We start from the raw sequence: 22731 nt of genomic DNA, 5'->3' as shown, positions 1-22731 counted from the left end.
TGAAACCAAGATCAAGCTATCCCACTCCCTATCATCCTGGTGTGCTCCATGTGCCTATCCAATAACCGCTTAAATGTTCCTAAGGTGTCTGACTCCACTATCACTGCAGGCAGTCCATTCCACACCCCAACCACTCTCTGCGTAAAGAACCTACCTCTGATATCCTTCCTGTATCTCCCACCATGAACCCTATAGTTGTGCCCCCTTGTAATAGCTCCATCCATCCGAGGAAATAGTCTTTGAACGTTCACTCTATCTATCCCCTTCATCATTTTATAAACCTCTATTAAGTCTCCCCTCAGCCTCCTCCACTCCAGAGAGAACAGCCCTAGCTCCCTCAACCTTTCCTCATAAGTCCTACCCTCCAAACCAGGCAGCATCCTGGTAAATCTCCTCTGCACTCTTTCCAGCGCTTCCACATCCTTATAGTGAGGTGACCAGAACTGCACACAATATTCCAAATGTGGTCTCACCAAGGTCCTGTACATTTGCAGCATAACCCCACAGCTCTTAAACTCCAACCCCCTGTTAATAAAAGCTAACACACTATAGGCCTTCTTCACAGCTCTATCCACTTGAGTGGCAACCTTTAGAGATCTGTGGATATGAACCCCAGATCTCTCTGTTCCTCCACAGTCTTCAGAACCCTACCTTTGACCCTGTAATCCACATTTAAATTAGTCATACCAAAATGAATCACCTCACATTTATCAGGGTTAAACTCCATTTGCCATTTTTCAGCCCAGCTTTGCATCCTATCTATGTCTCTTTGCAGCCTACAACAGCCCTCCACCTCATCCACTACTCCACCAATCTTGGTGTCATCAGCAAATTTACTGATCCACCCTTCAGCCCCCTCCTCTAAGTCATTAATAAAAATCACAAAGAGCAGAGGACCAAGCACCGATCTCTGCGGCACTCCGCTAGCAACCTGCCTCCAATCCGAAAATTTTCCATTTACCACCACCCTCTTTCTTCGATCAGACAGCCAGTTACCTATCCAATCGGCCAACTTTCCCTCTATCCCACACCTCCTCACTTTCATCATAAGCCGACCATGGGGGACCTTATCAAACGCCTTACTAAAATCCATGTATATGACATCAACTGCCCGACCTTCATCAACACACTTAGTTACCTCCTCAAAAAATTCAATCAAATTTCTGAGGCACGACTTGCCCTTCACGAATCCGTGCTGACTATCCCGGATTAATCCGCATCTTTCTAAATGGTTGTAAATCCCATCTCTAAGGACCTTTTCCATCAATTTACCAACCACCAAAGTAAGACTAACCGGTCTATAATTACCAGGGTCATTTCTATTCCCTTTCTTAAACAGAGGAACAACATTCGCCATTCTCCAGTCCTCTGGCACCATCCCCGTTGACAGCGAGGACCCAAAGATCAAAGCCAAAGGCTCTGCAATCTCATCCCTTGCCTCCCAAAGAATCCTAGGATACATTTCATCAGGCCCAGGGGACTTATCGACCTTCAATTTATTCAAAACTGCCAGGACATCCTCCCTCCGAACATCTATTTCCTCCAGCCTATTAGCCTGTAACACCTTCTCTTCCTCAAAAACATGGCCCCTCTCCTTGGTGAACACTGAAGAAAATTATTCATTCATCACCTCGCCTATCTCTACTGACTCCATACACAAGTTTCCCCTACTGTCCTTGACCGGCCCTAACCTCACCCTGGTCATTCTTTTATTCCTCACATAAGAGTAAAAAGCCTTGGGGTTTTCCTTGATCCGACCCGCCAAGGACTTCTCGTGTCCCCTCCTAGCTCTCCTAAGCCCCTTTTTCAGCTCATTCCTTGCTAACTTGTAACCCTCAATCGAGCCATCTGAACCTTGTTTCCTCATCCCTACATAAGCTTCCCTCTTCCTTTTCACAAGACATTCCACCTTTTTCGTGAACCATGGTTCCCTCACTCGGCCATTTCCTCCCTGCCTGACAGGGACATACCTATCAAGGACACCCAGTATTTGTTCCTTGAAAAAGTTCCACTATTCATTAGTTCCTTTCTCTGACAGTTTCTGTTCCCAACTTATGTCCCCTAATTCTTGCCTAATCGCATCATAATTACCTCTCCCCCAATTGTAAACCTTGCCCTGCCGTACGGCCCTATCCCTCTCCATTGCAATAACAAAAGACACCGAATTGTGGTCACTATCTCCAAAGTGCTCTCCCACAACCAAATCTAACACTTGGCCCGGTTCATTTCCCAGTACCAAATCCAATGTGGCCTCACCTCTTGTCGGCCTATCCACATATTGTGTCAGGAAACCCTCCTGCACACACTGCACAAAAACTGCCCCATCCGAACTGTTTGACCTACAAAGGTTCCAATCAATATTTGGAAAGTTAAAGTCCCCCATGACAACTACCCTGTGACCCCCACACATATCCATAATCTGCTTAGCAATTTCTTCCTCCACATCTCTATTACTATTTGGGGGCCTATAGTAAACTCCTAACAACGTGACCGCTCCTTTCCTATTTCTAACCTCAGCCCATATTACCTCAGTATGCAGATCCCCCTCGAAGTGCCTTTCCGCAGCCGTTAAACTATCCTTGATTAACAATGCCACTCCTCCACCTCTTTTACCAGCTTCCCTACACTTAGTGAAACATCTATACCCCGGAACGTCCAACAACCATTCCTGTCCTTGTTCTACCCATGTCTCCGTAATGGCCACAACATCGTAGTCCCAAGTACCAATCCACGCCCCAAGTTCATCTACCTTGTTCCGGATGCTCCTTGCATTGAAGTAGACACACTTCAACCAACTTCCTGTCTACCGGTACCCACCCTTGACCTTGATACCTTCCCCAATACCTCACCACCCTCACTGACTTCTGGACTACAACTCCTTTTCCCACTCCCCTGACAAATTAGTTTAAACCCTCCTGAAGAGCCGTAACAAATTTCCCTCCCAGGATATTGGTGCCCCTCTAGTTCAGGTGCACCCTGTCCTGTTTGTACAGGTCCCACCTTCCCCAGATCTCGCTGATCTGTACCTCTCATTATTTTATAGACCTTTATAAGATCACCCCTCAGCCTCCTACGCTCCAGAGAAAAAAGTCCCAGTCCATCCAGCCTCTCCTTATAACTTAAACCATCAAGTCCCGGTAACATAGAAATCATAGAAACCCTACAGTACAGAAAGAGGCCATTCGGCCCATCGAGTCTGCACCGACCACAAACCCACCCAGGCCTTACCCCCTATATCCCAACCTATTTACCCACTAATCCCTCTAACCTATGCATCTCAGAACACTAAGGGCAATTTTTTTTAGCATGGCCAATCAACCTAACCCGCACATCTTTGGACTGTGGGAGGAAACCGGAGCACCCGGAGGAAACCCACGCAGACACGAGGAGAATGTGCAAACTCCACACAGACAGTGACCCGAGCCGGGAATCGAACCCAGGTCCCTGGAGCTGTGAAGCAGCAGTGCTAATCACTGTGCTACTGTGCTGCCCCTAACATCCCAGTAAATCTTTTCTGCACTCTTTCTAGTTTAATAATATCCTTTCTATAATAGGGTGACCAGAACTGCACACAGTATTCCAAGTGCATCAAATCCAGTTGTCATTTGGTAGATTTCCTGAACTCCCTCCCAGGCCAATTCATTCTCACGAACCTGCGATGCATTATGTTTCTGACATGGCAGATGTGGAGGTGTTGATCTGAAGGAGTTTGGCATTAACTGCTCCTGATCACTGTCCAGTGATCCCTGGGTTAAAGAGAGAGAGGAAATCAGCCAGGATTCCTGCTCCTGATTCATGCCCAGTGATCCCTGGGTTAAAGAGAGAGAGAGCGGAAATCAACCAAGGAGAGACTGGAGAAGTTGGGATTATTCGCCATGGAGCCGAGACGGTTAAGAGGAGATTTAATTGAGGCGTTTACAATCAGGAGGGGTTTGAATAGAGTAAATAAGGAGAAAGGTTTCTCAGTGACAGGTGGGTGGGTAATCAGAGGGACACAGATTGAGGAGAATTGGCTACAGAATGACTGAGTGAGGGATTGAGAATCCACTGAGAATGCAGCACTGTTTACAAGCTGAATATTTGTGCAAGTGAAGAGTTCCACTCTCTGCCAAACTGTACGGGGGCAACTGAGTTTATTTTAGTTCTTTGGGAGCCTCCTTCTCGTGATCAGCTACTGAACCATGATCAGTACACAATGCAGGAATGATCTAAATAACAGTGTGGCCATCTCTCCAACCCAAACCACACCATCCGATTCACCCCATCTCCTCAACATTCCCCTGGGGTCCTGCCCTGTGGGACTGGGCCCTTTCCAGGAAATAATGTTTCTCTTACCTTATCAGTCCTTCCATCACCTTTGAACTAGTTTAGATACCCTTCATCAACTGAGTGAACAAATTGTGTTAACATGGAACTAATGTGAGAGAGTAAACTGCATAGAGGGAGCTTTACTCTGTATCTAGCCCCGTGCTGTACCTGTCCTGGGAGTGTTTGATGGGGACAGTGTAGAGGGAGCTTTACTCAGTATCTAACACCGTGCTGTACCTGTCCTGGGAGTGTTTGATGGGGGACAGTGTAGAGGGAGCTTTACTCTGTATCTAACCCCATGCTGCACCTGTCCTGGGAGTGTTTGATGGGGACAGTGTAGAGGGAGCTTTACTCTGTATCTAACCCCGTGCTGTACCTGTCCTGGGAGTGTTTGATGGGGGACAGTGTAGAGGGAGCTTTACTCTGTATCTAACCCCGTGCTGTACCTGTCCTGGGAGTGTTTGATGGGGACAGTGTTGAGGGAGCTTTACTCTGTATCTAACCCCGTGCTGTACCTGTCCGGAAGTGTTTGATGGGGACAGTGTAGAGGGAGCTTTACTCTGTATCTAACCCCGTGCTGTACCTGTCCTGGGAGTGTTTGATGGGGACAGTGTTGAGGGAGCTTTACTCTGTATCTAACCCCGTGCTGTACCTGTCCGGAAGTGTTTGATGGGGACAGTGTTGAGGGAGCTTTACTCTGCAGCTAACTCATCCAGTTTCTCCTGTGAGGTCCCTAGATTTCAGTGTAAGATGTCTGAACTAGTTTCATGTTGTCGATGTGATGAAACAGATTGTTAGCTCAGAGATTGACCGCAGCGAGAGCCGTCATCAACCTGCAAGATGTGGCTCGTTGCAGCTCCAGCTGTTTGATTAATGTAACATGGATTAAAGGCTACTGCACATTCCTCACAACCTGCCTCATGAGGTTAGGGTGATAACAAGGGATGGTTGTCATGGTTTCCAGAGGACTGTCAGCCTATTGTAGCTCAAAGCACCCTGGTAGCTGTAGTCCCTCTTCACCGAGTTTGCTGCCATTTAATTGTCCAATTGGGGCATTGGGACTACATCTCCCAGCAGCCACTGCTGCAATGAGCATCAACCCAACAGGTTCAAAGAAGCTGAAATAAGAGCCCAGAAAGTCAGTGTGATAAAGACAGGCCATCGCTGTGCTGCCATGAAGATAACCTGCCGAGTGACCCTGACCATTCTACACGGTAACGTCAGCATCTCTTCTCTCACAAAGCTCGCTTGATCATTTATATTCTTCCTTGCCATGTGTTTGAAGGGACTCCTCATATTTAGAGGAGGGTTTTTTTGGTAAAATTTGCCTTAACCCCACCTCAAGCTCCTCCAAACACTCAAGGGGGGATCAGTTGAGACTTTTGACTGAAATTGATAGATTTCTGTTGAGAATCAAAGGGATTTGGACCAGAGGTGGGTCAATGAAGTTGAGATGAGGTTCAGCCAGGATGCCCGTGAATGATGGATCAGGCTTGAGGGGCTGAATGGCCTCCTCCTATTCCAGGAGGCTTGGTCTGTGATAATTCAATGTCAGAGTGATGGCGTCATTGCGTTATATAGAGCTTTTACTCATTCCGCACCCCTGAGATTTCACACTGTCAAATGCTTGGTTTTGAATGGACCAAACTTGAACACTGCCGTTTGGGAAGAATGAGAGACTATTTCGTTGTTTGGGAGTAAAGCTCTTGGTATTCTGAAAAAAATGAAGACAAACTATTGAAGCTTTTGATCTTTGACTCATCAGGACAGATACAAGAATACCAAATTTCAAAGGGAAGAAGCAGTATTAAAAACTGCTCCCTGTGAAATTTGGTATTCCTGTGTCTTTGCTGGTGAGAGCCAGCTTCAACAATATGTCTTTTTTTTCAGAAAGATTATTTGTTGTGTCTGTCAGGGAGATTTCAGAGGCTATGATAGGTTATTTGTTTGGAATGAAGTCACTGTGTGGGTGGAGTCGTAAACTGGGTTTTATCTTTGATATATAAAAATCACACAGAGGAATCCAATTGGGAATATATTTATAACCTTCATATTGGAGCCAGGCTGTTCAGGAGTTGGGGGGGGGGGGGAGGGGGGTTGGAATGTCAGGAAGCTCTTCCTCACACAGAGGGAGTGGGAATCTGGAACTCTCTTCCCAGAAAGCCATGGGTCTGAAGGCAATGAGACCATACGAGATTGAGGTTGATCGGTTTTAGTTGGCTAAGGGTGTTGAGGAGGTCTTGTGGCACAGTGGGTCAGTGCCCCTGTCTCTGAACCAGAAGCTCCAGGTTCGAGTCCCACCCCAGGACTTGATGTCCACAGTTGGTGCGTTCAATATCTGGCCAATCAGGTTGATTATCGGCCTGTAAATCCTCCCAATAATCCTGACAGCAGGTGGTAAAGAGCAGCAGAGTTTGCTGGTTAGCCATGCTGCAGAATGGCCCACCACTGCAATACATGGCCAAGCGTAATCACGGACAAATCCAATGGAAGGAGCTGGAGGGAGGGTTTGGGGGAATGAAGCAGAGGTGGGAAGTGGGGTCTAGACACAGATCAGCCATGATCTGAACAGTGGGTCAGATTTAATGGGCTGAATGGACTCCTCCTCCAATTGGTCTTTAATGCATCTGAATAACAGAGCGATAATCTGACAACGTCCCACCCTGATCCCATTCCCTGATCCCATTCGCTCATCCCAGAATCGGGGCAGGAAAGGCTCACAGAATGGCATTCTCTGGTGGCGTCTGGTGGGCCAGCGGTAAAATTCTGGCAACAGGATGTGTGAGTGTGTATGTGAGTGTGTGTGTCAGTGTGAGTGTGTGTATCTGTGTGTGGATGTTGTGTGTGTATCTGTGTGTGTGTGAATGTGTGGGTGGATCTGTGTGTGGGTGAGGGTGTGAGTGTGTGAGTGGATGTGTGTGTGAGTGTGTGTGTCAGTGTGAGCGTGTGTATGTGTGTGTGAGTGTTGTGTGTGTATCTGTGTGTGTGTGAATGTGTGTGTGTATCTGTATGGGTGGATCTGTGTGAGTGGATGTGTGTGTGACTGTGTGTGTGAGTGTCACAGAGTCAAAGAGGTTTACAGCATGGAAACAGGCCTTCGGCCCAACTTGTCCATGCCGCCCTTCTTTTTAAACCCCGAAACTAATCCCAATTGCCCACATTTGGCCCGTATCCCTCGATACCCATCTTACCCATGTAACTATCTAAACGCCTTTTAAAAGACAAAATTGTACCCGCCTCTACTACTGCCTCTGGCAGCTCGTTCCAGACACTCACCACCCTCTGTGTGAAAAAATTGCCCCTCTGGACCCTTTTGTATCTTTCCCTTGTATGTGTGTGGATGGGGTTGCAGATTAAGGTTCCCCTTGTTCTCTCAGTTGGATGGTATTGGGAGCTGTGTTGTTGGGCTCCTGTGTGAACTGTATTCTCGGGAGGGTGGGTATTGTGGACAAGGTGAGTGTTATTGCCGATTGCTCAGCTGGAGATTGGCATCCTGCAGAGAGGCAGAGTCTCCGTGAGTCAAAACTCTCAATGTCCTCACTCCGATTTGCAATCCTCTAGACTTGGAGTGGAAAGGAGAATCTCCCACCTCCCCCCCCCCCCCACCCCCACCCCCACACCCCAGTCCACACCAACACCCCACTACACAGCCCCTCCACATCAAACCCAACCCCACACCAACCCGCCAACACCAACACCCTCCCAACACCAATACTTCACGCACACTAACCATGCCCCCCCTGCCCCCCCTCCCACTGCCCTTTGTACTGCCCCTTGGGAGGGTACAGAGTTGGTGATTCAGTGAGGCTGGCATCATGCTGACACTAATCACTGTTGTGCCACCTTTCGAAACAGATAATTGCTGTGTCGAGCACAATTTGCCCAGATGAAGGCTGGCAGAATTTCAAAGGCAATGCTGTGGTCTAGACACATTTGAAGAGTTGGCAGGATTATATTAGCTCTTCACACCCAAACAACATCCAGTTACAGCTCGTAGCGATAGCAAACAATGATTATATACAGAGTGCCCGTGGGGAATCAGAGTCGTAAACAAGAGGGAGAGGGTTCGGGGAGTAAATAAAGCTAATAATAAACTGTGTGTCATATCCTTCACACTTTCTTCACACTTTCTCCTATCTCTGTATCTCTCAGCTTCTCCCTCCCGTTTTAGTTCACCCCATCTCTCTCCCTCACTGTTACTCTTTCTCCCATTCTCCCATTCTCTCTTTCTCTGCCTTTGTCCTTCTTTTCATCTCTTTCTCGGTCACTATTCCTCTCTCTCGCTCGATGTTCCTCATTCACTGTCTCTATCTCTCTTTAACTTTCCCTCTGTCTATTGCTTTGTCCCTCTCATTGTTTGACTGTCTGCTTTCTCTCTGTGTCTCGCTCTCCCTATCTCTCTCTCTCACTGTCTCACTCTGCTTGTTCTTTTTCTTTCTCTGCCTCTCTCTGTCTTTGTCTCTCTGTCTCTGTAGTAACTCAGCTGAGGGCCAGTTTCTCGTCACTGGAATCAGAGGAAGAGTTGTACCAGTGGTTTACAGTGAGCAAGTCAGTCCCCAGAACCGATAGCCCCAGACCGGGTTACAGCAACATGTACTGAAACCTCAGCTGCTCACTTCTCATTGGGTCAGCCTCCTAACATCCCTCCCCATGTCTCTCCCAGCACCCCCAGCCCAGGAAGGTCCTTTCAGTCGCTTGTTCTGAGGTCCGTTAAGGTGGGGATGAATCAGGTGGTGTGAAGCGAACAGGGGATCTTCATTTCCAGAGGGACTGTTGCATGGTCACCTATATGGGTTCCTCCTCAGGTTCTGTTTCAGTCTGAATTCCCGCTTCTTTAGCCTCCACCTCCGAGTCTGTACCTTTGCTCTCCGGAGGAGCTAACATGGGGTGGGCTTTGAGCTGAGGGCTGGCAGTGGCTATCTCCATGGTCACTGGTAAGATCTGCTCAGGCATGGACCCTCCGGCTCTGAGATGGGCCAAGTGTTTCTTTTTAAAAAAGTTTTAAAGTTTATTTATTAGTGTCACTATTCCTCTCCCAGGATGTTGCCTGGTATGGAGGGTCTTAGCTATGAGGAGAGATTGGGTAAACTGGGGTTGTTCTCCCTGGAAAGACGGAGAATGAGGGGAGATCTAATAGAGGTATACAAGATTATGAAGGGTATAGATAGGGTGAACAGTGGGAAGCTTTTTCCCAGGTCGGAGGTGACGATCACGAGGGGTCACGGGCTCAAGGTGAGAGGGGCGAAGTATAACTCAGACATCAGAGGGACGTTTTTTACACAGAGGGTGGTGGGGGCCTGGAATGCGCTGCCAAGTAGGGTGGTGGAGGCAGGCACGCTGACATCGTTTAAGACTTACCTGGATAGTCACATGAGCAGCCTGGGAATGGAGGGATACAAACGATTGGTCTAGTTGGACCAAGGAGCGGCACAGGCTTGGAGGGCCGAAGGGCCTGTTTCCTGTGCTGTACTGTTCTTTGTTCTTTGTTCTTTGTCACAAGTAGGCTTACATTAACACTGCAATGGAGTTACTGTGAAAATCACCTCGTCGCCACACACCGGCACTGTTTGGGTACACTGAGGGAGAATTTAGCACGGCCAATGGACCCATAACCAGCACGTCTTTCGGACTGTGGGAGGAAACTGGAGCACCCGGAGGAAACACAGAATTTGACTTAATATTGATCCTGTTTTCTCCATAATGATCCCAGGAACCCAACTGGGACCATCTCTGAAGTTCCTTACGTAAATCCGATCATGTCTTAAATGGTCTTTCTGCCCTTTGCAGAATTGTGACTTTTTTGGGAATTTTTCTTTGGGACTCTATCCTCCCCCTAAGTTTAGGGACTGTCGGCTCAGTCTGGAATGAAGCTGTGGCCCCTTTTCACTGGTGTAATACCACCCCAACCCCGTATGGGGAAGCATCGCATATCAACACGAGTTCTCTCTTGGGATTAAAATGGGCCAGTAAGTTAGATGAGAGTCGCTGACTTTTTGCCTTCAGTAAAAGCTTCTGCCTGAGGAGCTTCCCAGAACTATCTCGGGTATTTTTGGAGTAGGGTGCGCGAGGGGGGTGGCAACGTGGAAGCTAAGTTCAGGATAAATTTTCCATCAGAGTTTACTAATCTCAGGAAGGACTTTAACTCTGTGCTGTTCCTTGGAGCTGGTGCTATCTCGATGGCTTTTACCTTGTCCCTGCTGGTTGTAGCCCTTTGCCATCTATCCAGTGGCCTAAACAGGTTACTTCAGCCTCTTGGAAGATGCATTATCCCTCTTCAAAAGCACTCCAGTTCCTGAGAATCTCTGCAAGACTTTCTTCTAAGTTTGTCAGGTGTTCCTGTTCCAAAGCCCCCATGACCCAGATGTCATCAAAGTATATTGTTACGCTGAGTGGCCCTTGGAGAATTTTCTCCATGACTCACTGGAAAATGGCAAAGTCTGCTGAGACCCCAAAAGGCAAGCGAGTATTCACATAAAATCCCTTGTGTGTGTTGATCATCACATCTTTCCAGGAGGACTCATCCAATTCAAAGTTTATTTATTAGTCACAAGTAAGGCTTACATTAACACTGCAATGAAGTTACTGTGAAATTCCCCTAGCCGCCACACTCCGGCGCCTGTTCAGGTCAGTGCACCTAACCAGCACCTCTTTCAGAATGTGGGAGGAAACCGGAGCACCCGGAGGAAACCTACGCAGACACGGGGAGAACTTGCAAACTCCACACAGTGACCGAAGCTGGGAGTTGAACCCAGGTCCTTGGTGCTGTGAGGCAGCAGTGCTAACCACTGTGCCACCGTGCCACCCATGCTCAAGATAGGCATGGCTCATGTCCAACTTGGAGAATAACTTGCCACCTGTTAGCCTAGTGTACAGGTGTTCGATTTCGGGCAGAGAATACTGATCGAGTTTGGAAACCCGATTAACTGTTAGCTTATGGTCCCCACAGAGACAAACTGATTTGTCGGGCCTAAGAACTGGGACTACAGCTATGGCCCATTATGCAAATTGCACGAGCTTTATTATATCCAACTCAGTTTCCACTTTCTCCAGCGTCTTGCTCTGAAATACCTCGTTGTAGCATCGGGGTCAACGTAGGTCCTGGACTTGGCTCCTTTTATTTTTCCCAAGCTTTTTGGAAAACTCCAGGATATCTCGTAATAACTTTGTACAGTTCCCCATGCCCAGCCTGAAGATCTCCAACCAGTTCAGCCGGATCTGCTGGAGCCAATCTCTCCCCATAAGGCTTGCTCCATGCCCCCATACAACAATGATTGGGAGGCAAGTTTATTACTGCCTGTACATTACTGGGGTCATTGTGATGCCTTTTATTTGTAAAGGTTCCCCCGTGTAGGTGGCTAGTCTGGCCTTTGTAGCTTCTAACCTCAGGAAATGGATGCCAGATTGGAGATGCTGATGCGTTTGCTTCCCAATAACAGAGACTGCAGCTCCTGTGTCCACTTCTATCTTCAAGGGATGGCCATTCACTAGTAATTCCACCATTATTGGGCAATGTTTGTTCTGATGATAGTTGTAGTGTCCCTTTCTCTGGGGGAGGGGATACCTGCATGGTGGGGCAGGTGCTGGCTTTGGCTTTTCCCCGAGGGAGCACACATTTTGCTCCTGAAACCTCACCCCAGCTGTGTCCTTTGGCAGTGCTTGCAATAATCCGTCACCTGGCGATTGTACCTTTCCGGGGTATGTTCTCTAATACTCTGAGGGTCATCACTGCCTTTCCTTGACTGACAGGTGGTAACAAAGAACAAAGAACAATACAGCACAGGAACAGGCCCTTCGGCCCTCCAAGCCTGTGCCGATCACATTTACCTATCTAGACCAATCTCTTATATTCCTCTATTCCCTGTCTGTTCATGTGTTTATCCAGATAAGTTTTAAATGTCGCTAACGTATCTGCCTCAACCACCTCACTTGGCAGCGCATTCCAGGCCCCCACCACCCTCTGTGTGAAAAACCTCCCCCGCACATCTCCACTGAACCTTTCCCCCCTTATCTTGAACTTTTGCCCCCTGTAATTGTAATTTCTGCCCTGGGGAAAAAGCTTCCAACTATTCACCCTATCTATACCTCTCATAATTTTATAAACTTCTATCAGGTCGTCCCTCAGCCTCCATCTTTCCCGGGAGAACAATCCCAGTTTATTCAATCTCTCCTCATAGCTAATATTCTCCATACCAGGCAACATCCTGGTCAACCTTCTCTGTACTCTCTCCAAAGCCTCCACGTCCTTCTGGTAGTGTGGTGACCAGAATTGGACACGGTATTCCAAATGTGGCTGTTCTCTCTGGAGCGGAGGAGGCTGAGGGGAGACTTAATAGAGGTTTATAAAATGATGAAGGGGATAGATAGAGTGAACGTTCAAAGACTATTTCCTCGGGTGGATGGAGCTATTACAAGGGGGCATAACTACAGGGTTCGTGGTGGGAGATATAGGAAGGATATCAGAGGTAGGTTCTTTACGCAGAGAGTGGTTGGGGTGTGGAATGGACTGCCTGCAGTGATAGTGGAGTCAGACACTTTAGGAACATTTAAGCGGTTATTGGATAGGCACATGGAGCACACCAGGATGGTAGGCAGTGGGATAGCTTGATCTTGATTTCAGATAAAGCTCGGCACAACATCGTGGGCCGAAGGGCCTATTCTGTGCTGTACTGTTCTATGTTCTATGTCTATGTTCTATGTTCTAACCAATGTTTTATACAACTGTAACATAATTTGCCAACTTTTATACTCGATGCCCCGGCCGATGAAGACAAGCGTGCCATATGCTTTCTTCACCACCTTTTCCACCTGTGCTGCCACTTTTAAGGATCTGTGGACCGGTACTCCCGGATCTCTCTGTGTGTCGATGCTCCTGATGGTTCTGCCATTTATTTTATAGCTCCCACCTGAATTGGATCGACCAAAATGCATCACCTCGCATTTGTCCAGATTAAATTCCATCTGCCATTTCTCCGCCCATTGGAGGTCCTATTTGACAGGAGCTGTTTAACACCTGGCTTATATAAATACTCCCCACTGAGGACTGGTGACATGAGCTCCCTCCCCTGGTTGGAAGACACTGCTGCCTGATACTCTCAGTGGTTCCTCAGCCCCTTTTTCTACATTCTAAGTAATCAGGCTATTTCAATTGCTTTCTTTAAATCCAATTCACTTCTGCCAACAGCTTCTTTTTGATGGTTAGGTCATTTTTGCCACACACCAATCTGTCTCGCAACATTTCATTAAGTGGTGGTCCAAATTCACAATATTCAGACAATTTCCACAGCCTAGATTCCAGTGTCAGGTTCGCCAGGAATTCTCCCAGGCATGTGGAAGCGGTATCTCTGGAGGATTACAGAGGGCTTTGGGTGGTAGTGATTTTTACCAGCTGTACCACCAGTTGATTAAATATTTTTGATTCAGGGACATCAGGATAGGTCAGACTTCTTATCACACTGAAAGCCGGGCCCCACATGCTGTCAACAATATCAGCTTCTGTTATTCTTCTCTCAATGTTGGGAGCAGGGAAGGAGCAGAGTATGTGCTCCGTGGGCCCAATGTTTCCCACTGGCTTCAAGTTTCCTGAAAACAGGAATCATGGCTTTTTCTTACTGGGGAAGATTCTTGATGAGAGAGGGAGAACCCTCGTTGCCAACATAATAATTTAACCAGAGCCAGTTTCCTGTTGCTACAAGCCCTTTATTGGAAACAAAAAGGAAAAGCTGTGTCCGTGGCTGACAGCAAGTGCGTCTCTGTCCCGGGACCTACAACGTGTCTGACAGCAACACATTTATAGGCCCCACTGCTCACTTCCCATTGGTCTCTCTCTCTCTCTGTCTCTGTCTCTCTCTCCCTGCCTCTCTCCCTGTCTCCCTCTCTCTCTCCCTCCCTCTCTCTCTTTCTCTGTCTCTCTCTCTCTGTCTCCCTCTTTCTCTCTGTCTCCCTCTCTCTCTGTCTCTCTCTCTCTCTGTCGCTCTCTCTGTCTCTCTGTCTCCCTCTCTGTCTCTCTCTCTCTGTCTCTCTCTCTGTCTCCCTCTCTCCCTCTCTATCTCTGTCTCTCTCTCTGTCTCTGTCTCCCTCTCTCCATCTCCCTCTCTCTCTGTCTCTCCCTCTCTCTCTCTGTCTCTCCCTCTCTCTCTGTCTCTCTCGCTCTCTCTCTGTCTCTGTCTCTCTGTCTCCCTCTCTCTCTCTCTGTCTCTCTGTCTCCCTCTCTGTCTCTCTCTCTCTGTCTCTCTCTCTGTCTCCCTCTCTCCCTCTCTATCTCTGTCTCTCTGTCTCCCTCTCTCTCTATCTCTGTGTCTCTCTGTCTCTCTCTCTCTCTGTGTCTCTCTCTCTGTCTCTCTCTCTCTCTGTCTCTCTCTCTGTCTCTCTCTGTCTCTCTCTCTGTCTCTCTCTGTCTCTCTCTCTCTCTGTCTCTCTCTGTCTCCCTCTCTCTCTGTCTCTCTCTGTCTCTCTCTCTCTCTGTCTCCCTCTCTTTCTCTCCCTCGCTCTCTGTCTTTCCATCTCCCTCTCTCTCTCTCTGTCTCTCTCTCTGTCTCTCTCTCTCTGTCTCTCCCTCTCTCTCTCTCTGTCTCTCTGTCTCCCTCTCTCTCTGTCTCTCTCTCTCTCTGTCTCTCTCTCCGTCTCTCTGTCTCCCTCTCTGTCTCCCTCTCTATCTCTGTCTCTCTCTCTGTCTCTGTCTCTCTCTCTCCATCTCCCTCTCTCTCTGTCTCTCCCTCTCTCTCTCTGTCTCTCCCTCTCTCTCTCTCTGTCGCTCCCTCTCTCTCTCTGTCTCTGTCTCTCTGTCTCCCTCTCTGTCTCCCTCTCTCTCTCTCTGTCTCTCTCTCTGTCTCTCTGTCTCCCTCTCTGTCTCTCTCTCTCTGTCTCTCTCTCTGTCTCCCTCTCTCCCTCTCTATCTCTGTCTCTCTCTCTGTCTCCCTCTCTCTCTATCTCTGTGTCTCTCTGTCTCTCTCTCTCTGTCTCTCTCTGTGTCTCTCTCTCTGTGTCTCTCTCTCTGTCTCTCTCTGTCTCTCTCTCTCTCTGTCTCTCTCTCTCTCTCTCTCTGTCTCCCTCTCTCTGTCTCTCTCTCTCTCTCTGTCTCCCTCTCTCTCTGTCTCTCTCGGTCTCTCTGTCTCTTTCTCTCTCTGTCTCCCTCTCTCTCTGTCTCTGTCTCCCTCTCTCTCTCTATCTCCCTCTCTCTCTGTCTCTCCCTCTCTCTCTCTGTCTCTCTCTCTCTCTGTCTCCCTCTCTCTCTGTCTCTCTGTGTGTCTCTCTCTCTGTCTCCCTCTCTGTCTCTCTCTCTCTGTCTCTCACTCTCTGTCTCCCTCTCTCTCTGTCTGTCTCTCTGTCTCCCTCTCTCTCTCTGTCTCCCTCTCTCTCTCTCTCTCTCTCCCCCTCTCCCTCTCTCTCTCTCTCTATCACAGAGTTTTGTATTTCAGTCAGTAACACTGGTTTTCTCTCCGACAGGTTTGCTGTTCACTGTCGCTGCTCAGAGCCGCTGGAAGCGACACCTCGACCAGTTGGGGAGTATGATCGAGTGTCGAGTGGGAGGGGGCCGCTGGTTATCTCGCCTGGATTACTTTGATTACGGATGTTACTGTGGCTTCGGTGGAGAAGGGGTACCGCTCGATGCTGTTGACCGGTGAGAGAGACCGAGCGACAGAGACAGACAGAGAGAGACAGGCAGGGAGAAAGAGACAGACAGAGACAGACAGAGAAGAGTGACAGAGCGAGAGAGAACACAAGAGTGAGTGAGAAAGTGTGTTTCTATTTACAGGATGTGTGCATCGCTGGTTAGGCCAAGTCAGGATGGTGAGTGACTCGGAGGGGAGCCTCCAGCTGGGGGTGTTCCCAGGTATCTGCTGCTCTTGTCCTTCTAGCTGGCAGAGATTGTGGGTTTGGAAGGTGCTGCCTAAGGAACCCTGGTGAGTTGATGCAGAGCATCTTGTAGACGGTACACACTGCTGGCACTGTTCGCCAGGGATGGAGAGAGTGAATGTTTGTGGAAGGGGTCGCAATCAAGCGGGGCTGCTTTGACCTGGATGGTGTCGAGCTTCTTGAGTGTTGTTGGAGCTGCACCCATCCAGGCAAGTGGGGAATATTCCATCACACTCCTGACTTGTGCCTTGTAGATGGTGGATAGGCTTTGGGGAATCAGGAGGAGTCTGCAGGATTCCCAGCCTATGACCTGCTGTGATAGCTACAGTATTTATGGTTAGTCCAGTTCAGTTTCTGGTCAATGGTAACTCCACCTTGTTCCATTCTTAACATTTTAAAATTCCTTCATGGGGTGTGGGAGTCACTGATAGCATTTATTACCCATCTCTAATTACCCCTGAACTGAGAGTCTGGCTCGGCCGTTTCAGAGTCAACCACATTGCTGTGGCTCTGGAGTCACATATAGGCCAGACCAGGTCAGGACGACAGATTTCCTTCCCTAAAGGACATTAATTAATGACAATTAATGACAGTTTTATGGTCACTATTACTGAGACCAACTTTCAATTCTGATTCTTCTTAATTAAACTTAAATTCCACCAGCTGCCCGGGTAGGATCTGAACCTCTGACCCCAGAGCTTGGGCCATTGGACCAGAGGTTACCACGACACTGTCTCCCCAATTTCTAGCTTCTTTCCAATCACAGCCAGCGAATCACCATCAATGGTTTCTCTTCCTGCTCCCACACCGTTACTTCTGGAATCCCCCGAGGATCGCTCCTTGTCCCTCCTGTTTCTCATCCACACACTGACCCTCGGTGACATCATCTGAAAACACAGCATTAGTTTTCACATGAACACGGACCATACCCAGCTCCACCTCACCAGGTCCTCTGTCCAATCCCCTGCTCTCTATAGTTTATCGGACTGCTTATCGACATCCAGGGCTGGATCAGCAGAAATTCCCTCCAACTAAATATTGGGGAGACTGAAACCATTATCATCAGTCCCTTGTCCAAACTCTGTCCCCCAAACTCCCAACCCCATCCCTCTCCCTGGCAGCTGTCTGACCCTGAGATTCGCTTCCGAACTCATACCCTCATCATTGCTCAGACTTTCAACCTCAGTAACATTCTCCAACTCTCTCTCCCTCTCTCAACGCATCTCATCCCGGAACACTCATCCGTGCCTTTGTTACTTCTGGACTTGATTTATCCTGGCTGATCTCCAACATTCAAGCCTCCATTAACTCTGCCTTACGCCAAATTCCACTCCCTCATCACTGCTGTGCTCTCTGACCCAGTGAGTCGCCTCACAACACCAGGTTCAACAGGTTTATTTGGTATCACGAGCTTTCAGAGCGCTGCTCCTTCATCAGGTGATGAAGGTGATCACTCACCTGATGAAGGAGAAGCGCTCCGAAAGCTCGTGATACCAAATAAACCTGTTGGACTTTAACCTGGTGTTGTGAGACTTCTGACTGTGCCCACCCCAGTCCAACACCGGCATCTCCACATGGCTCTCTGACTTACTTTGGCAGTTCCACTGTATCCCAATTTCTAAATTTTCATCCTGCTTTTCCAATCTCTCCACAGAGTCATACAGTCATAGAGTTTTACAGCATGGAAACAAGCCCTTCGGCCCAACTTGTCCATGCCGCCTTTTTTTTTAAACCCCTAAGCTAATCCCAATTGCCCGCATTTGGCCCATATCCCTCGATACCCATCGTACCCATGTAACTATCTAAATGCTTTTTAAAATATAAAATTGTACCCGCCTCTACTACTACCTCTGACAGCTTGTTCCAGACACTCACCACCCTCTGTGTGGAAAAATTGCCCCTCTGGACACTTTTGTATCTCTCCCCTCTCACCTTAAACCTATGCCCTCTAGTTTTAGACTCCCCTACCTTTGGGAAAAGATATTGATTATCTACCTTGTCTATGCCCCTCATTATTTTATAGACCTCTATAAGGTCACCCCTCAGCCTCCTACGCTCCAGAGAAAAAAGTCCCAGTCTATTCAGCCCCTCCTTATAACTCAATCCATCAAGTCCCAGTAGCATCCCAGTAAATCTTTTCTGCACTCTTTCTAGTTTAATAATATCCTTTCTATAATAGGGTGACCAGAACTGCACACAGTATTCCAAGTGTGGCCTTACCAATGTCTTGTACAACTTCAACAAGATGTCCCAACTCCTATATTCAATGTTCTGACCAATGAAACCAAGCATGCCGACTGCCTTCTTCACCACTCTGTCCACCTGTGACTCCACTTTCAAGGAGCTATGAACATGTACCCCTAGATCTCTTTGTTCTGTAACTGTCCCCAACGCCCAACCATTAACTGAGTAAGTCCTGCCCTGGTTCAATCTACCAAAATGCATCACCTCACATTTATCTAAATTAAACTCCATCTGCCATTCGTCAGCCCACTGGCCCAATTGATCAAGATCCCGTTGCAATTGGAGATAACTTTCCTCACTGTCCACCATGCCACCAATCTTGGTGTCATCTGCAAACTTACTAACCATGCCCTCTATATTCCCATCCAAATCATGAATATAAATGACAAATAACAGTGGGCCCAGCACTGATCCCTGAGGCACACCGCTGGCCACAGGCCTCCAGTTTGAAAAACAACCCTCTACAACCCTCTGGCTTCTGTCAAGAAGCCAATTTTGTATCCATTTAGAAACCTCACCCTGGATCCCATGAGATTTAACTTTATGCAACAACCTACCATGCGGTACCTTGTCAAAGGCCTTGCTAAAGTCCATGTGGACAACATCAACTGCACTGCCCTCATCTACCTTCTTGGTTACCCCTTCAAAAAACTCAATCAAATTTGTGAGACATGATTTTCCACTCACAAAGCCATGCTGACTGTCCCTAATCAGTCCTTGCTTCTCTAAATGCCTGTAGATCCTGTCTCTCAAAATACCTTCCAACAATTTACCCACCACAGATGTGAGGCTAACTGGCCTGTAGTTCCCAGGCTTTTCCCTGCAGCCCTTTTTAAACAAAGGCACAACATTTGCCACTCTCCAATCTTCAGGCACTTCACCCGTGACTATCGATGATTCAAATATCTCGGCTAGGGGACCCACAATTTCCTCCCTAGCCTCCCACAATGTCCTGGGATACACTTCATCAGGTCCCGGGGATTTATCTACCTTGATGCGTTTTAAGACTTCCAGCACCTCCTTCCTGAGGGAGTCACCGCTCCCTTTCTCTGTGATCTCCTCCAGCTCCACATTTCTCTCACATCCCTGCACTCCTCACATTCAGGCCTCTTGTTTCTCCCCAAATCTAACCCTCCGTGTCGGCTCTGAGCCTTCAGCTGCCTGGGCCCACACTTGGATTCCCTCTCTGTCACTCTCTGTCTCTGTCTAACTCACTTCCTCCTTTAAGACACTCCTTTAAAAATGCCACACTGACAAGATTCATCACCAAAATTTCCTGCAGCTCAGTGTCAGACTGGAGTTTACAATATTCCTGAGGAATGTTCTTTTAACTACATTGAATGCTCAATATAAATACAAGCTGTTGTTGAGGAAGGTACAGTGATTGTGAGAATATGTGCGTGTGGGTGTGTGTGTGGGTGGGTGGGGGAGGGTTGATGGATACCCTTCCCCTGGGCTCCTGTCCTGTGGGACTGGGCCCTTTCCCTGGGCTCCTGTCCTGTGGGACTGGGTCCTTCCCCTGGGCTCCTGTCCTGTGGGACTGGGTCCTTCCCCTGGGCTCCTGTCCTGTGGGACTGGGCCTTTCCCCCGGGGTCCTGTCCTATGGGACTGGGCCTTTCCCCTGGGGTCCTGTCCTGTGGGACTGGGCCCTTCCCCTGGGTCCTGGTCATTAACCCTGCAGTATCAGCTTCTGTCCGCATGGGGGCAGTGTTGGCACTCTGGGTTGGTTTCCAGTGCGGATTCAAACAGCACTGTCTGTACTTTTTTACTCATCTGTGGGACATGGGCATCTCTGTCTGGGCAGCAGTTACTGCCCATCAGTAATTACCCCTGAACTGAGTGTCTCGCTCGGCCACTTCAGGGGCAGTTAAGAGTCACCCACATTGCTGTGGCTCTGGAGTCACATGTAGGCCAGACTGGGTAAGGGCGGCAGATTTCCTTCCCTAAAGGACATTAGTGAACCAAAGGGTTTTTCCGACAATCGACAATGGTTTCATGGTCATCAGTAGATTCTTAATTCCAGATATTTTTATTGAATTCAAATTTCCCCGTCTGCCGTGATGGGATTCGAATCCAGGTCCCCAGAACATTAGCTGAGGCGGCACGGTGGCACAGTGGTTAGCACTGCTGCATCACAGCGCCAGGGACCCGGATTTGATTCCCGGCTTGGGTCACAGTCTGTGTGGAGTTTGCACATCCTCCCCGGGTCTGCGTGGGTTTCCTCCGGGTGCTCCGGTTTCCTCCCACCGTCCGAAAGACGTGCTGGTTAGGGTGCATTGACCCGAACAGGCGCTGGACTGTGGTGACTAGGGGAATTTCACAGTAACTTCATTGCAGTGTTAATGTAAGCCTTACTTGTGACTAACAAATAAACTTTGAGTTTCTGGATTAATAATCTAGTGATGATACCACTAGGCCACTCCCTCAGTACTGACCCTCTGACAGTGCAGCAGTCCCTCAGCACTGACCCTCTGACAGTGCGGCACTCCCTCAGTACTGACCCTCTGACAGTGTGGCACTCCCTCAGTACTGACCCTCTGACAGTGCGGCACTCCCTCAGTACTGACCCTCTGACAGTGCGGCACTCCCTCAGTACTGACCCTCTGTCAGTGCGGCACTCCCTCAGTACTGACCCTCTGACAGTGCGGCACTCCCTCAGTACTGGTCCTCTGACAGTGCGGCACTCCCTCAGTACTGACCCTCTGACAGTGCAGCACTCCCTCAGTACTGGTCCTCTGACAGTGCGGCACTCCCTCAGTACTGACCCTCTGACAGTGCAGCACTCCCTCAGTCCTGACCCTCTGACAGTGCGGCACTCCCTCAGCACTGACTCTCTGACAGTGCGGCACTCCCTCAGTACTGGTCCTCTGACAGTGCGGCACTCCCTCAGTACTGACCCTCTGACAGTGCGGCACTCCCTCAGCACTGACCCTCTGTCAGTGCGGCACTCCCTCAGCACTGACCCTCTGACAGTGCAGCACTCCCTCAGCACTGACTCTCTGACAGTCCGGCATTCCCTCAGCACTGACCCTCTGACAGTCCGGCACTCCCTCAGCACTGACCCTCTGACAGTGCGACACTCCCTCAGTACTGACACTCTGACAGTGCGGCACTCCCTCAGCACTGACTCTCTGACAGTCCGGCACTCCCTCAGCACTGACCCTCTGACAGTGCGACACTCCCTCAGTACTGACCCTCTGACAGTGCGACACTCCCTCAGTACTGGCCCTCTGATAGTGCGGCACTCCCTCAGTACTGACCCTCTGACAGTCCGGCACTCCCTCAGCACTGACTCTCTGACAGTGCAGCACTCCCTCAGTACTGGTCCTCTGACAGTGCAGCACTCCCTCAGTACTGGTCCTCTGACAGTGCAGCACTCCCTCAGTACTGGTCCTCTGACAGTGCGGCACTCCCTCAGCAATGACCCTCTGACAGTCCGGCACTCCCTCAGTACTGGTCCTCTGACAGTGCGGCACTCCCTCAGTACTGACCCTCTGACAGTGCAGTACTCCCTCAGTACTGGTCCTCTGACAGTGCGGCACTCCCTCAGTACTGACCCTCTGACAGTGCAGCACTCCCTCAGTACTGACTCTCTGACAGTGCGGCACTCCCTCAGCACTGACCCTCTGACAGTGCAGCACTCCCTCAGTACTGGTCCTCTGACAGTGCGGCACTCCCTCAGTACTGACCCTCTGACAGTGCAGCACTCCCTCAGTACTGACTCTCTGACAGTGCGGCACTCCCTCAGCACTGACCCTCTGACAGTGCAGCACTCCCCCAGTACTGACCCTCTGACAGTGCGGCACTCCCTCAGTACTGACTCTCTGACAGTGCAGCACTCCCTCAGTACTGACCCTCTGACAGTGCGGCACTCCCTCAGTACTGACTCTCTGACAGTGCAGCACTCCCTCAGTACTGACCCTCTGACAGTGCGGCACTCTCTCAGTACTGACCCTCTGACAGTGCGGCACTCCCTCAGTACTGACCCTCTGACAGTGCGGCACTCCCTCAGAACTGACCCTCTGACAATTCCTTGCCTCCTTGATTTGGGAGATATTCTCTGTGTCATTTTCTTGCTTGTTCCTCACCATCGCTTTGCTGACTGTCTCTCTCTCTCTCCCTCAGCTGTTGCTGGCAGCATGATGTTTGTTACGGGAAGATTGATTCCGAGGGGCTGTGCAGCTGGTATGAGTATCCTTACTGGACGCAGTATTCCTGGAGGTGTAATCACGGCAGCTACCTGACCTGTAGTAAGTGAATCGCAAATTGGGAGATCAATGGATGATGTACACGGGGCACTTAGAAAAACGTTTCATGGGATTGGAG

The 22731-nt window shown here is 49.1% G+C and overlaps 2 protein-coding genes across 2 annotated transcripts in view; both read left to right on the top strand.

Annotated features, from left to right (window-relative positions):
* LOC144503448 (natural resistance-associated macrophage protein 1-like) overlaps positions 1-22731 on the top strand; it is a 432123-nt gene that overhangs the window by 292470 nt on the left and 116922 nt on the right. The window lies entirely within an intron of this gene.
* LOC144503459 (basic phospholipase A2 PA-12C-like) overlaps positions 1-22731 on the top strand; it is a 118180-nt gene that overhangs the window by 92727 nt on the left and 2722 nt on the right. The window contains exons 2-3 of the mRNA XM_078227791.1: positions 15751-15925; positions 22531-22655. Coding sequence (XP_078083917.1) covers positions 15751-15925; positions 22531-22655 — 300 coding nt within the window. The remainder of the gene's footprint in view (positions 1-15750; positions 15926-22530; positions 22656-22731) is intronic.

Source organism: Mustelus asterias, chromosome 14 (assembly GCF_964213995.1).
Source record: "Mustelus asterias chromosome 14, sMusAst1.hap1.1, whole genome shotgun sequence".
NCBI lineage: Eukaryota > Metazoa > Chordata > Chondrichthyes > Carcharhiniformes > Triakidae > Mustelus > Mustelus asterias.
Note: the sequence above shows the minus strand (reverse complement) of the source record. Positions and strands in the feature narration are given on the sequence as shown.